Source organism: Maylandia zebra, linkage group LG22, assembly GCF_041146795.1.
Source record: "Maylandia zebra isolate NMK-2024a linkage group LG22, Mzebra_GT3a, whole genome shotgun sequence".
Lineage (NCBI taxonomy): Eukaryota > Metazoa > Chordata > Actinopteri > Cichliformes > Cichlidae > Maylandia > Maylandia zebra.
Window position 1 is genome coordinate 970196 of NC_135187.1, and position 17382 is coordinate 987577.

At 52.1% G+C, this 17382-nt stretch overlaps 1 protein-coding gene across 1 annotated transcript in view; it reads left to right on the plus strand.

The window, feature by feature from the left end:
- The window catches only part of LOC143414764 (uncharacterized), a 35544-nt gene extending 18536 nt beyond the window's left edge, over window positions 1-17008 (plus strand). The window contains exons 3-6 of the mRNA XM_076879598.1: window positions 588-2106; window positions 2374-2425; window positions 15163-16818; window positions 16951-17008. Coding sequence (XP_076735713.1) covers window positions 588-2106; window positions 2374-2425; window positions 15163-16747 — 3156 coding nt within the window. The 3' untranslated portion in view covers window positions 16748-16818; window positions 16951-17008. The remainder of the gene's footprint in view (window positions 1-587; window positions 2107-2373; window positions 2426-15162; window positions 16819-16950) is intronic.
- Window positions 17009-17382: the final 374 nt, after the last annotated feature.

Below are 17382 nucleotides of genomic sequence, written 5' to 3' on the forward strand. Positions count from 1 at the left end.
CAACTACAGCTGCCCCAACAACAACCACAACTGCTGCTCCAACAACCACAACTGCAGCTCCAACAACAACAACTACAGCTGCCCCAACAACAACCACAACTGCTCCCCCAACAACAACAACTACATCTGCCCCAACAACAACCACAACTGCTGCTCCAACAACAACCACAACAGCCGCCCCAACAACAACCACAACTGCTGCGCCAACAACAACAACTACAGCTGCCACAACAACAACAACTGCCGCCCCAACAACAACCACAACTGCCGCCCCAACAACAACAACTACATCTGCCCCAACAACAACCACAACTGCTGCTCCAACAACAACAACTGCAGCCCCAACAACAACCACAACTGCTGCGCCAACAACAACAACTACAGCTGCCACAACAACAACAACTACCGCCCCAACAACAACCATAACTGCTGCTCCAACAACAACCACAACAGCCGCCCCAACAACAACCACAACTGCTGCGCCAACAACAACAACTACAGCTGCCACAACAACAACAACTGCCGCCCCAACAACAACAACAACTGCCGCCCCAACAACAACAACTACATCTGCCCCAACAACAACCACAACTGCTGCTCCAACAACCACAACTGCAGTTCCAACAACAACAACTACAGCTGCTCCAACAACAACAACTGCAGCCCCAACAACAACCACAACAGCCCCAACAACAACTACAGCTGCCCCAACAACAACTACAGCTGCCACAACAACCACAACTGCCGCCCCAACAACAACCACAACTGCCGCCCCAACAACAACCACAACTGCCGCCCCAACAACAACCACAACTGCCGCCCCAACAACAACCACAACTGCAGGCCCAACAACAACAACTACAGCTGCCCCAACAACAACAACTGCAGCCCCAACAACAACTGCAGCCCCAACAACAACCACAACTGCTGCTCCAACAACCACAACTGCAGCTCCAACAACAACAACTACAGCTACTGCTGCCCCAACAACAACGACTACAGCTGCCCCAACAACCACAACAGCCACCCCAACAACAACAACTACAGCCGCCCCAACAACAACAACTGCAGCTGCCCCAACAACAACCACAACTGCTGCTCCAACAACCACAACTGCAGCTCCAACAACAACAACTACAGCTACTGCTGCCCCAACAACAACGACTACAGCTGCCCCAACAACCACAACAGCCACCCCAACAACAACAACTACAGCCGCCCCAACAACAACAACTGCAGCTGCCCCAACAACAACCACAACTGCAGCCCCAACAACAACCACAACAGCCCCAACAACAACCACAACAGCCGCCCCAACAACAACTACAGCTGCCCCAACAACAATAACTGCAGCCCCAACAACAACCACAACTGCTCCCCCAACAACAACAACTACATCTGCCCCAACAACCACAACAGCCGCCCCAACAACAACAGCTACTGCTGCCCCAACAACAAGTACAGCTGCCCCAACAACCACAACAGCCGCCCCAACAACAACAACTACAGCTGCCCCAACAACAACCACAACAGCCGCCCCAACAACTACAAGTACAGCTGCCCCAACAACAACAGCTACTGCTGCCCCAACAACAACAAGTACAGCTGCCCCAACAACAACCACAACTGCTGCGCCAACAACAACAGCTACTGCTGCCCCAACAACAACGACTACAGCTACCCCAACAACCACAAGATCCGCCCCAACAACAACAACTACAGCCCCAACAACAACCACAACAGCTGCCCCAACAACAACCACAACAGCCGCCCCAAAAACAACAGCTACTGCTGCCCCAACAACAACGACTACAGCTGCCCCAACAACCACAACAGCCGCCCCAACAACAACTACAGCCGCCCCAACAACAACAACTGCAGCCCCAACAACAACCACAACTGCTCCCCCAACAACAACAACTACATCTGCCCCAACAACAACCACAACTGCTGCTCCAACAACCACAACTGCTGCTCCAACAACCACAACTGCTGCTCCAACAACAACAACTACAGCTGCCCCAACAACAACAACTACAGCTGCCCCAACAACAACCACAACAGCCGCCCCAACAACAACAGCTACTGCTGCCCCAACAACAACAAGTACAGCTGCCCCAACAACCACAACAGCCGCCCCAACAACAACAGCTACTGCTGCCCCAACAACAACGACTACAGCTGCCCCAACACCAACAGCTACTGCAGCCCCAACAACAACCACAACTGCAGCCCCAACAACAACCACAACTGCTCCCCCAACAACAACAACTACAGCTGCCCCAACAACAACCACAGCTGCCCCAACAACAACCACAACTGCTCCCCCAACAACAACAACTACATCTGCCCCAACAACAACCACAACTGCAGCCCCAACAACAACCACAACTGCCCCAACAACAACCACAACTGCCCCAACAACAACCACAACAGCCGCCCCAACAACAACCACAACAGCCGCCCCAACAACAACAGCTACTGCTGCCCCAACAACAACGACTACAGCTGCCCCAACAACCACAACAGCCGCCCCAACAACAACAACTACAGCCGCCCCAACAACAACAACTGCAGCTGACCCAACAACAACCATAACTGCTTCTCCAACAACAACAACTACAGCTGCCCCAACAACAACCACAACAGCCGCCCCAACAACAACAACTGCAGCTCCAACAACAACAACTAATGCAGCCCCAACAACAACCACAACAGCCGCCCCAACAACAACAACTACAGCCGCCCCAACAACAACAACTGCAGCTGACCCAACAACAACCATAACTGCTTCTTCAACAACAACAACTACAGCTGCCCCAACAACAACCACAACAGCCGCCCCAACAACAACAACTGCAGCTGCCCCAACAACAACCACAACTGCTGCTCCAACAACCACAACTGCAGCTCCAACAACAACAACTACAGCTGCCCCAACAACAACCACAACAGCTGCCCCAACAACAACCACAACAACTGCAGTCCCAACAACAACTACTACAGCTGCCCCAACAACCACAACTGCAGCCCCAACAACAACCACAACTGCTCCCCCAACAACAACAACTACATCTGCCCCAACAACAACCACAACTGCTCCCCCAACAACAACAAGTACAGCTGCCCCGACAACCACAACAGCCGCCCCAACAACAACAGCTACTGCTGCCCCAACAACAAGTACAGCTGCCCCAACAACAACCACAACAGCCGCCCCAACAACAACTACAGCTGCCCCAACAACAACTACTACAGCTGCACCGACAACAACCACAACTGCTGCCCCAACAACAACAAGTACTGCAGCCCCAACAACAACCACAACAGCCGCCCCAACAACAACAGCTACTGCTGCCCCAACAACAACGACTACAGCTGCCCCAACAACCACAACAGCCGCCCCAACAACAACAACTACAGCCGCCCCAACAACAACAACTACAGCCGCCCCAACAACAACAACTGCAGCTGCCCCAACAACAACCACAACTGCTGCGCCAACAACAACAACAGCAGCTCCAACAACAACAACTAATGCTGCCCCAACAACAACCACAACAGCCGCCCCAACAACAACAGCTACTGCTGCCCCAACAACAACAAGTACAGCTGCCCCAACAACAACCACAACTGCTGCGCCAACAACAACAACTGCAGCTGCCCCAACAACAACCACAACAGCCGCCCCAACAACAACAACTGCAGCCCCAACAACAACAACAACAGCCCCAACAACAACAACTGCAGCTCCAACAACAACAACTAATGCTGCCCCAACAACAACCACAACAGGCGCCCCAACAACAACAGCTACTGCTGCCCCAACAACAACAACTACAGCTGCCCCAACAACAACCACAACTGCTGCGCCAACAACAACAACTGCAGCTGCCCCAACAACAACCACAACAGCCGCCCCAACAACAACAACTGCAGCTGCCCCAACAACAACCACAACTGCTGCCCTAACAACAACAACTACTGCAGACCCAACAACAACTGCTACAGCTGCCCCAACAACCACAACTGCTCCCCCAACAACAACAACTACATCTGCCCCAACAACAACAACAACTACAGCTGCTCCAACAACAACAACTACAGCTGCTCCAACAACAACTACAGCTGCTCCAACAACAACCACAACAGCCCCAACAACAACCACAACAGCCGCCCCAACAACAACTACAGCTGCCCCAACAACAACAACTACATCTGCCCCAACAACAACCACAACTGCTGCTCCAACAACCACAACTGCTGCTCCAACAACCACAACTGCTGCTCCAACAACCACAACTGCAGTTCCAACAACAACAACTACAGCTGCCCCAACAACAACCAAAACAGCCGCCCCAACAACAACAGCTACTGCTGCCCCAACAACAACAAGTACAGCTGCCCCAACAACCACAACAGCCGCCCCAACAACAACAGCTACTGCTGCCCCAACAACAACAAGTACAGCTGCCCCAACAACCACAACAGCCGCCCCAACAACAACAGCTACTGCTGCCCCAACAACAACGACTACAGCTGCCCCAACAACCACAACAGCAGCCCCAACAACAACCACAACTGCTGCTCCAACAACAACCACAACAGCCGCCCCAACAACAACTACAGCTGCCCCAACAACAACTACTACAGCTGCACCGACAACAACCACAACTGCTGCGCCAACAACAACAACTGCTGCGCCAACAACAACAACTGCAGCTCAAACAACAACAACTAATGCTGCCCCAACAACAACCACAACAGCCGCCCCAACAACAACAGCTACTGCTGCCCCAACAACAACAAGTACTGCAGCCCCAACAACAACCACAACAGCCGCCCCAACAACAACAGCTACTGCTGCCCCAACAACAACGACTACAGCTGCCCCAACAACCACAACAGCCGCCCCAACAACAACAACTACAGCCGCCCCAACCACAACAACTGCAGCTGACCCAACAACAACCATAACTGCTTCTCCAACAACAACAACTACAGCTGCCCCAACAACAACCACAACAGCCGCCCCAACAACAACAACTGCAGCTGCCCCAACAACAACCACAACTGCTGCGCCAACAACAACAACTGCAGTTCCAACAACAACAACTGCAGCTGCCCCAACAACAACCACAACAGCCGCCCCAACAACAACAGCTACTGCTGCCCCAACAACAACAAGTACAGCTGCCCCAACAACAACCACAACTGCTGCGCCAACAACAACAAGTACAGCTGCCCCAACAACCACAACAGCCGCCCAAACAACAACAGCTATTGCTGGCCCAACAACAGCGACTACAGCTTCCCCAACAACCACAACAGCCGCCCCAACAACAACAACTACAGCCCCAACAACAACCACAACAGCCGGCCCAACAACAACTACAGCTGCCCCAACAACAACTACAGCTGCCCCAACAACAACAACTGCAGCTGCCCCAACAACAACCACAACAGCCGCCCCAACAACAACAAGTACAGCTGCCCCAACAACAACCACAACTGCTCCCCCAACAACAACAACTACATCTGCCCCAACAACAACCACAACTGCTGCTCCAACAACAACCACAAATGCTGCGCCAACAACAACAACTAATGCTGCCCCAACAACAACCACAACTGCTGCCCTAACAACAACAACTACTGCAGCCCCAACAACAACTGCTACAGCTGCCCCAACAACCACAACTGCTCCCCCAACAACAACAACTACATCTGCCCCAACAACAACCACAACTGCTGCTCCAACAACCACAACTGCAGTTCCAACAACAACAACTACAGCTGCTCCAACAACAACAACTGCAGCCCCAACAACAACCACAACAACTGCTGCGCCAACAACAACAAGTACAGCTGCCCCAACAACCACAACAGCCGCCCCAACAACTACTGCAGCAGCCCCAACAACAACTGCTACAGCTGCCCCAACAACCACAACTGCTCCCCCAACAACAACAACTAAATCTGCCCCAACAACAACCACAACTGCTGCTCCAACAACCACAACTGCTGCTCCAACAACCACAACTGCTGCTCCAACAACCACAACTGCAGTTCCAACAACAACAACTACAGCTGCTCCAACAACAACAACTACAGCTGCCCCAACAACAAAAACTACAGCTGCCGCAACAACGACTACAGCTGCTGCGCCAACAACAACCACAACTGCCGCCCAAACAACAAAAACTACAGCCGCCACAACAACCACAACAACAGCCCAGACAACAACAACTAAAGCTGCCCCAACAACAACCACAACTGCTGTGCCAACAACAACAACTACAGCTGCCCCAACAACAACCACAACAGCCGCCCCAACAACAACAACAACAACTACTGCTGCACCAACAACAACCACAACTGCTGCTCCAACAACAACAACTGCTGCTCCAACAACAACAACTACTTCTGCCCCAACAACCACAACTACCGCCCCAACAACAACAACTACAGCTGCCCCAACAACAACCACAACTGCTACAGCTGCCCCAACAACCACAACTGCAGCCCCAACAACAACAACTACAGGTGCCCCAACAACTGCTACAACTGCCCCTACAACAACAACAGCCGCCCCAACAACGACTACAGCTGCCCCAACAACGACTACTGCAGCCCCAACAACAACAACTACTGCTGCCCCAACAACAACCACAACAGTCACCCCAACAACAACAACTACAGCCGCCCCAACCACAACAACTACAGCTGCCCCAACAACAACCACAACAGCTGCCCCAACAACAACCACAACTGCTGCGCCAACAACAACAACTGCAGCTCCAACAACAACTAATGCTGCCCCAACAACAACCACAACAGCTACTGCTGCCCCAACAACAACAGCTACTGCTGCCCCAACAACAACAAGTACAGCTGCCCCAACAACAACCACAACTGCTGCGCCAACAACAACAAGTACAGCTGCCCCAACAACCACAACAGCCGCCCCAACAACAACAGCTACTGCTGCCCCAACAACAACGACTACAGCTACCCCAACAACCACAAGATCCGCCCCAACAACAACAACTACAGCCCCAACAACAACCACAACAGCTGCCCCAACAACAACAACAACTACAGCTGCCCCAACAACAACCACAACAGCCGCCCCAACCACAACAAGTACAGCTGCCCCAACAACAACCACAACTGCTCCCCCAACAACCACAAGATCCGCCCCAACAACAACAACTACAGCCCCAACAACAACCACAACAGCTGCCCCAACAACAACAACAACTACAGCTGCCCCAACAACAACCACAACAGCCGCCCCAACCACAACAAGTACAGCTGCCCCAACAACAACCACAACTGCTCCCCCAACAACAACAACTACATCTGCCCCAACAACAACCACAACTGCTGCTCCAACAACAACCACAACTGCTGCGCCAACAACAACAACTGCAGCTGCCCCAACAACAACAACTACTGCAGCCCCAACAACAACTGCTACAGCTGCCCCAACAACCACAACTGCTCCCCCAACAACAACAACTACATCTGCCCCAACCACAACAACCACAACTGCTGCTCCAACAACCACAACTGCAGTTCCAACAACAACCACAACAACTGCAGCCCCAACAACAACCACAACAACTGCTGCCCCAACAACAACAAGTACAGCTGCCCCAACAACCACAACAGCCGCCCCAACAACTACTGCAGCCCCAACAACAACTGCTACAGCTGCCCCAACAACCACAACTGCTCCCCCAACAACAACAACTACATCTGCCCCAACAACAATCACAACTGCTGCTCCAACAACAACAACTACAGCTGCTCCAACAACAACAACTACAGCTGCCCCAACAACAAAAACTACAGCTGCCGCAACAACGACTACAGCTGCTGCGCCAACAACAACCACAACTGCCGCCCCAACAACAACGACTACAGCCGCCACAACAACAACCACAACAACAGCCCAGACAACAACAACTACAGCTGCCCCAACAACAACCACAACTGCTGCGCCAACAACAACAACTACAGCTGCCCCAACAACAACCACAACAGCCGCCCCAACAACAACAACAACTACTGCTGCACCAACAACAACCACAACTGCTGCTCCAACAACCACAACTACAGCTGCCCCAACAACAACCACAACTGCTACAGCTGCCCCAACAACAACTACAGGTGCCCCAACAACTGCTACAACTGCCCCTACAACAACAACAGCCGCCCCAACAACGACTACAGCTGCCCCAACAACAACTACTGCAGCCCCAACAACAACAACTACTGCTGCCCCAACAACAACCACAACAGCCGCCCCAACAACAACAACTACAGCTGCCCCAACAACAACCACAACAGTCACCCCAACAACAATAACTACAGCCGCCCCAACCACAACAACTACAGCTGCCCCACCAACAACCATAACTGCTTCTCCAACAACAACAACTACAGCTGCCCCAACAACAACCACAACAGCCGCCCCAACAACAACAACTGCAGCTGCCCCAACAACAACCACAACTGCTGCGCCAACAACAACAACTGCAGCTCCAACAACAACAACTAATGCTGCCCCAACAACAACCACAACAGCCGCCCCCACAACAACAGCTACTGCTGCCCCAACAACAACAAGTACAGCTGCCCCAACAACAACCACAACTGCTGCGCCAACAACAACAAGTACAGCTGCCCCAACAACCACAACAGCCGCCCCAACAACAACAGCTACTGCTGCCCCAACAACAACGACTACAGCCGCCCCAACAACAACAACTACAGCCCCAACAACAACCACAACAGCCGCCCCAACAACAACTACAGCTGCCCCAACAACAACTACAGCTGCCCCAACAACAACTACAGCTGCCCCAACAACAACAACTGCAGCCCCAACAACAACCACAACAGCTGCCCCAACAACAACAACTACAGCTGCCCCAACAACAACCACAACAGCCGCCCCAACAACAACAAGTACAGCTGCCCCAACAACAACCACAACTGCTCCCCCAACAACAACAACTACATCTGCCCCAACAACAACCACAACTGCTGCTCCAACAACAACCACAACTGCTGCGCCAACAACAACAACTGCAGCTGCCCCAACAACAACCACAACTGCTGCCCTAACAACAACAACTACTGCAGCCCCAACAACAACTGCTACAGCTGCCCCAACAACCACAACTGCTCCCCCAACAACAACAACTACATCTGCCCCAACAACAACCACAATTGCTGCTCCAACAACCACAACTGCAGTTCCAACAACAAAAACTACAGCTGCCGCAACAACGACTACAGCTGCTGCGCCAACAACAACCACAACTGCCGCCCCAACAACAACGACTACAGCCGCCACAACAACAACCACAACAACAGCCCAGACAACAACAACTACAGCTGCCCCAACAACAACCACAACTGCTGCGCCAACAACAACAACTACAGCTGCCCCAACAACAACCACAACTGCTGCGCCAACAACAACAACTACAGCTGCCCCAACAACAACCACAACAGCCGCCCCAACAACAACAACAACTACTGCTGCACCAACAACAACCACAACTGCTGCTCCAACAACCACAACTGCAGCTCCAACAACAACAACTACTTCTGCCCCAACAACCACAACTACCGCCCCAACAACAACCACAACTGCTGCTCCAACAACAACCACAAATGCTGCGCCAACAACAACAACTAATGCTGCCCCAACAACAACCACAACTGCTGCCCTAACAACAACAACTACTGCAGCCCCAACAACAACTGCTACAGCTGCCCCAACAACCACAACTGCTCCCCCAACAACAACAACTACATCTGCCCCAACAACAACCACAACTGCTGCTCCAACAACCACAACTGCAGTTCCAACAACAACAACTACAGCTGCTCCAACAACAACAACTGCAGCCCCAACAACAACCACAACAACTGCTGCGCCAACAACAACAAGTACAGCTGCCCCAACAACCACAACAGCCGCCCCAACAACTACTGCAGCAGCCCCAACAACAACTGCTACAGCTGCCCCAACAACCACAACTGCTCCCCCAACAACAACAACTAAATCTGCCCCAACAACAACCACAACTGCTGCTCCAACAACAACAACTAATGCTGCCCCAACAACAACCACAACAGGCGCCCCAACAACAACAGCTACTGCTGCCCCAACAACAACAACTACAGCTGCCCCAACAACAACCACAACTGCTGCGCCAACAACAACAACTGCAGCTGCCCCAACAACAACCACAACAGCCGCCCCAACAACAACAACTGCAGCTGCCCCAACAACAACCACAACTGCTGCCCTAACAACAACAACTACTGCAGACCCAACAACAACTGCTACAGCTGCCCCAACAACCACAACTGCTCCCCCAACAACAACAACTACATCTGCCCCAACAACAACAACAACTACAGCTGCTCCAACAACAACAACTACAGCTGCTCCAACAACAACTACAGCTGCTCCAACAACAACCACAACAGCCCCAACAACAACCACAACAGCCGCCCCAACAACAACTACAGCTGCCCCAACAACAACAACTACATCTGCCCCAACAACCACAACTGCTGCTCCAACAACCACAACTGCAGTTCCAACAACAACAACTACAGCTGCCCCAACAACAACCAAAACAGCCGCCCCAACAACAACAGCTACTGCTGCCCCAACAACAACAAGTACAGCTGCCCCAACAACCACAACAGCCGCCCCAACAACAACAGCTACTGCTGCCCCAACAACAACAAGTACAGCTGCCCCAACAACCACAACAGCCGCCCCAACAACAACAGCTACTGCTGCCCCAACAACAACGACTACAGCTGCCCCAACAACCACAACAGCAGCCCCAACAACAACCACAACTGCTGCTCCAACAACAACCACAACAGCCGCCCCAACAACAACTACAGCTGCCCCAACAACAACTACTACAGCTGCACCGACAACAACCACAACTGCTGCGCCAACAACAACAACTGCTGCGCCAACAACTGCAGCTCAAACAACAACAACTAATGCTGCCCCAACAACAACCACAACAGCCGCCCCAACAACAACAGCTACTGCTGCCCCAACAACAACAAGTACTGCAGCCCCAACAACAACCACAACAGCCGCCCCAACAACAACAGCTACTGCTGCCCCAACAACAACGACTACAGCTGCCCCAACAACCACAACAGCCGCCCCAACAACAACAACTACAGCCGCCCCAACCACAACAACTGCAGCTGACCCAACAACAACCATAACTGCTTCTCCAACAACAACAACTACAGCTGCCCCAACAACAACCACAACAGCCGCCCCAACAACAACAACTGCAGCTGCCCCAACAACAACCACAACTGCTGCGCCAACAACAACAACTGCAGTTCCAACAACAACAACTGCAGCTGCCCCAACAACAACCACAACAGCCGCCCCAACAACAACAGCTACTGCTGCCCCAACAACAACAAGTACAGCTGCCCCAACAACAACCACAACTGCTGCGCCAACAACAACAAGTACAGCTGCCCCAACAACCACAACAGCCGCCCAAACAACAACAGCTATTGCTGGCCCAACAACAGCGACTACAGCTTCCCCAACAACCACAACAGCCGCCCCAACAACAACAACTACAGCCCCAACAACAACCACAACAGCCGGCCCAACAACAACTACAGCTGCCCCAACAACAACTACAGCTGCCCCAACAACAACAACTGCAGCTGCCCCAACAACAACCACAACAGCCGCCCCAACAACAACAAGTACAGCTGCCCCAACAACAACCACAACTGCTCCCCCAACAACAACAACTACATCTGCCCCAACAACAACCACAACTGCTGCTCCAACAACAACCACAAATGCTGCGCCAACAACAACAACTAATGCTGCCCCAACAACAACCACAACTGCTGCCCTAACAACAACAACTACTGCAGCCCCAACAACAACTGCTACAGCTGCCCCAACAACCACAACTGCTCCCCCAACAACAACAACTACATCTGCCCCAACAACAACCACAACTGCTGCTCCAACAACCACAACTGCAGTTCCAACAACAACAACTACAGCTGCTCCAACAACAACAACTGCAGCCCCAACAACAACCACAACAACTGCTGCGCCAACAACAACAAGTACAGCTGCCCCAACAACCACAACAGCCGCCCCAACAACTACTGCAGCAGCCCCAACAACAACTGCTACAGCTGCCCCAACAACCACAACTGCTCCCCCAACAACAACAACTAAATCTGCCCCAACAACAACCACAACTGCTGCTCCAACAACCACAACTGCTGCTCCAACAACCACAACTGCTGCTCCAACAACCACAACTGCAGTTCCAACAACAACAACTACAGCTGCTCCAACAACAACAACTACAGCTGCCCCAACAACAAAAACTACAGCTGCCGCAACAACGACTACAGCTGCTGCGCCAACAACAACCACAACTGCCGCCCAAACAACAAAAACTACAGCCGCCACAACAACCACAACAACAGCCCAGACAACAACAACTAAAGCTGCCCCAACAACAACCACAACTGCTGTGCCAACAACAACAACTACAGCTGCCCCAACAACAACCACAACAGCCGCCCCAACAACAACAACAACAACTACTGCTGCACCAACAACAACCACAACTGCTGCTCCAACAACAACAACTGCTGCTCCAACAACAACAACTACTTCTGCCCCAACAACCACAACTACCGCCCCAACAACAACAACTACAGCTGCCCCAACAACAACCACAACTGCTACAGCTGCCCCAACAACAACAACTGCAGCCCCAACAACAACAACTACAGGTGCCCCAACAACTGCTACAACTGCCCCTACAACAACAACAGCCGCCCCAACAACGACTACAGCTGCCCCAACAACGACTACTGCAGCCCCAACAACAACAACTACTGCTGCCCCAACAACAACCACAACAGTCACCCCAACAACAACAACTACAGCCGCCCCAACCACAACAACTACAGCTGCCCCAACAACAACCACAACAGCTGCCCCAACAACAACCACAACTGCTGCGCCAACAACAACAACTGCAGCTCCAACAACAACTAATGCTGCCCCAACAACAACCACAACAGCTACTGCTGCCCCAACAACAACAGCTACTGCTGCCCCAACAACAACAAGTACAGCTGCCCCAACAACAACCACAACTGCTGCGCCAACAACAACAAGTACAGCTGCCCCAACAACCACAACAGCCGCCCCAACAACAACAGCTACTGCTGCCCCAACAACAACGACTACAGCTACCCCAACAACCACAAGATCCGCCCCAACAACAACAACTACAGCCCCAACAACAACCACAACAGCTGCCCCAACAACAACAACAACTACAGCTGCCCCAACAACAACCACAACAGCCGCCCCAACCACAACAAGTACAGCTGCCCCAACAACAACCACAACTGCTCCCCCAACAACCACAAGATCCGCCCCAACAACAACAACTACAGCCCCAACAACAACCACAACAGCTGCCCCAACAACAACAACAACTACAGCTGCCCCAACAACAACCACAACAGCCGCCCCAACCACAACAAGTACAGCTGCCCCAACAACAACCACAACTGCTCCCCCAACAACAACAACTACATCTGCCCCAACAACAACCACAACTGCTGCTCCAACAACAACCACAACTGCTGCGCCAACAACAACAACTGCAGCTGCCCCAACAACAACAACTACTGCAGCCCCAACAACAACTGCTACAGCTGCCCCAACAACCACAACTGCTCCCCCAACAACAACAACTACATCTGCCCCAACCACAACAACCACAACTGCTGCTCCAACAACCACAACTGCAGTTCCAACAACAACCACAACAACTGCAGCCCCAACAACAACCACAACAACTGCTGCCCCAACAACAACAAGTACAGCTGCCCCAACAACCACAACAGCCGCCCCAACAACTACTGCAGCCCCAACAACAACTGCTACAGCTGCCCCAACAACCACAACTGCTCCCCCAACAACAACAACTACATCTGCCCCAACAACAACCACAACTGCTGCTCCAACAACAACAACTACAGCTGCTCCAACAACAACAACTACAGCTGCCCCAACAACAAAAACTACAGCTGCCGCAACAACGACTACAGCTGCTGCGCCAACAACAACCACAACTGCCGCCCCAACAACAACGACTACAGCCGCCACAACAACAACCACAACAACAGCCCAGACAACAACAACTACAGCTGCCCCAACAACAACCACAACTGCTGCGCCAACAACAACAACTACAGCTGCCCCAACAACAACCACAACAGCCGCCCCAACAACAACAACAACTACTGCTGCACCAACAACAACCACAACTGCTGCTCCAACAACCACAACTACAGCTGCCCCAACAACAACCACAACTGCTACAGCTGCCCCAACAACAACTACAGGTGCCCCAACAACTGCTACAACTGCCCCTACAACAACAACAGCCGCCCCAACAACGACTACAGCTGCCCCAACAACAACTACTGCAGCCCCAACAACAACAACTACAGGTGCCCCAACAACAACCACAACAGCCGCCCCAACAACAACAACTACAGCTGCCCCAACAACAACCACAACAGTCACCCCAACAACAATAACTACAGCCGCCCCAACCACAACAACTACAGCTGCCCCACCAACAACCATAACTGCTTCTCCAACAACAACAACTACAGCTGCCCCAACAACAACCACAACAGCCGCCCCAACAACAACAACTGCAGCTGCCCCAACAACAACCACAACTGCTGCGCCAACAACAACAACTGCAGCTCCAACAACAACAACTAATGCTGCCCCAACAACAACCACAACAGCCGCCCCCACAACAACAGCTACTGCTGCCCCAACAACAACAAGTACAGCTGCCCCAACAACAACCACAACTGCTGCGCCAACAACAACAAGTACAGCTGCCCCAACAACCACAACAGCCGCCCCAACAACAACAGCTACTGCTGCCCCAACAACAACGACTACAGCCGCCCCAACAACAACAACTACAGCCCCAACAACAACCACAACAGCCGCCCCAACAACAACTACAGCTGCCCCAACAACAACTACAGCTGCCCCAACAACAACTACAGCTGCCCCAACAACAACAACTGCAGCCCCAACAACAACCACAACAGCTGCCCCAACAACAACAACTACAGCTGCCCCAACAACAACCACAACAGCCGCCCCAACAACAACAAGTACAGCTGCCCCAACAACAACCACAACTGCTCCCCCAACAACAACAACTACATCTGCCCCAACAACAACCACAACTGCTGCTCCAACAACAACCACAACTGCTGCGCCAACAACAACAACTGCAGCTGCCCCAACAACAACCACAACTGCTGCCCTAACAACAACAACTACTGCAGCCCCAACAACAACTGCTACAGCTGCCCCAACAACCACAACTGCTCCCCCAACAACAACAACTACATCTGCCCCAACAACAACCACAATTGCTGCTCCAACAACCACAACTGCAGTTCCAACAACAACAACTACAGCTGCTCCAACAACAACAACTACAGCTGCCCCAACAACAAAAACTACAGCTGCCGCAACAACGACTACAGCTGCTGCGCCAACAACAACCACAACTGCCGCCCCAACAACAACGACTACAGCCGCCACAACAACAACCACAACAACAGCCCAGACAACAACAACTACAGCTGCCCCAACAACAACCACAACTGCTGCGCCAACAACAACAACTACAGCTGCCCCAACAACAACCACAACTGCTGCGCCAACAACAACAACTACAGCTGCCCCAACAACAACCACAACAGCCGCCCCAACAACAACAACAACTACTGCTGCACCAACAACAACCACAACTGCTGCTCCAACAACCACAACTGCAGCTCCAACAACAACAACTACTTCTGCCCCAACAACCACAACTACCGCCCCAACAACAACAACTACAGCTGCCCCAACAACAACCACAACTGCTACAGCTGCCCCAACAACAACAACTGCAGCCCCAACAACAACAACTACAGGTGCCCCAACAACTGCTACAACTGCCCCTACAACAACAACAGCCGCCCCAACAACGACTACAGCCGCCCCAACAACAACTACTGCAGCCCCAACAACAACAACTACTGCTGCCCCAACAACAACAACTACTGCTGCCCCAACAACAACCACAACAGCCGCCCCAACAACAACAACTACAGCTGCCCCAACAACAACAACTACAGCTGCCCCAACAACAACCACAACAGCCGCCCCAACAACCACAACTGCAGCTCCAACAAAAACCACAACAAGCGCCCACACAACAACAACTACAGCTGCCCCAACAACAACCACAACCGCTGCCCCAACAACAACAATTGCAGTCACAACAACAACAATTACAGCTGCACCGACAACAACCACAACTGCAGCGCCAACAACAACAACTACAGCTCCAACAACAACCACAACTGCTGCTCCAACAACCACAACTGCAGCTCCAACAACAACAACTACAGCTGCCCCAACAACAACCACAACTGCTGCGCCAACAACTACAACGCCAGGCCCAACAACAACCACAACAGCCACCCCAACAACAACTACAGCTGCCCCAACCACAACAGCTGCCCCAACAACTGCTGCTACAGTAGCCCAAACAACAACCATAACTGATGTGCCAACAACTACAACTGCTGCCCCAACAACAAGCACAACAACTACATTCACAACAACAACTACTACAGGTGCACCAACAACAACAACTACAGCTGCCCCAACAACAACAACTACAGCTGCGCCACCAACCACAACAACAACAACTACAGCTGCCCCATCAACAACCACAACAACTGCAGTCCCAACAACAACTACTACAGCTGCACCAACAACAACCTCAACAACCACAACTGCTGCGCCAACAACAAATGCAGCACCAACAACCACCACAACAACTGTAATCCCAACAACAGCTTCTACTGCTTCACCAACAACAACCACAACAGCTGCCCCAAAAACTACAGCTGCCCAAACAACAACCACAACTGCTGCACCAACAACTACAACGCCAGGCCCAACAACAACCACAACAGCTGCCCCAACAACAACAACTACTGCTGCCCCAACAACAACCACAACAACTGCTGTACCAACAACAACTAGTACAGCTTCACCAACAACAACCACAACAACCACAACTGTTTCACCAACAACAATTACAACTACAGTGACAACCACAGCTTCTCAAACAACTACAACCACAACAGCTGTGCCAACAACTACACCTGCTCCAACAACAACCATATCTGCTG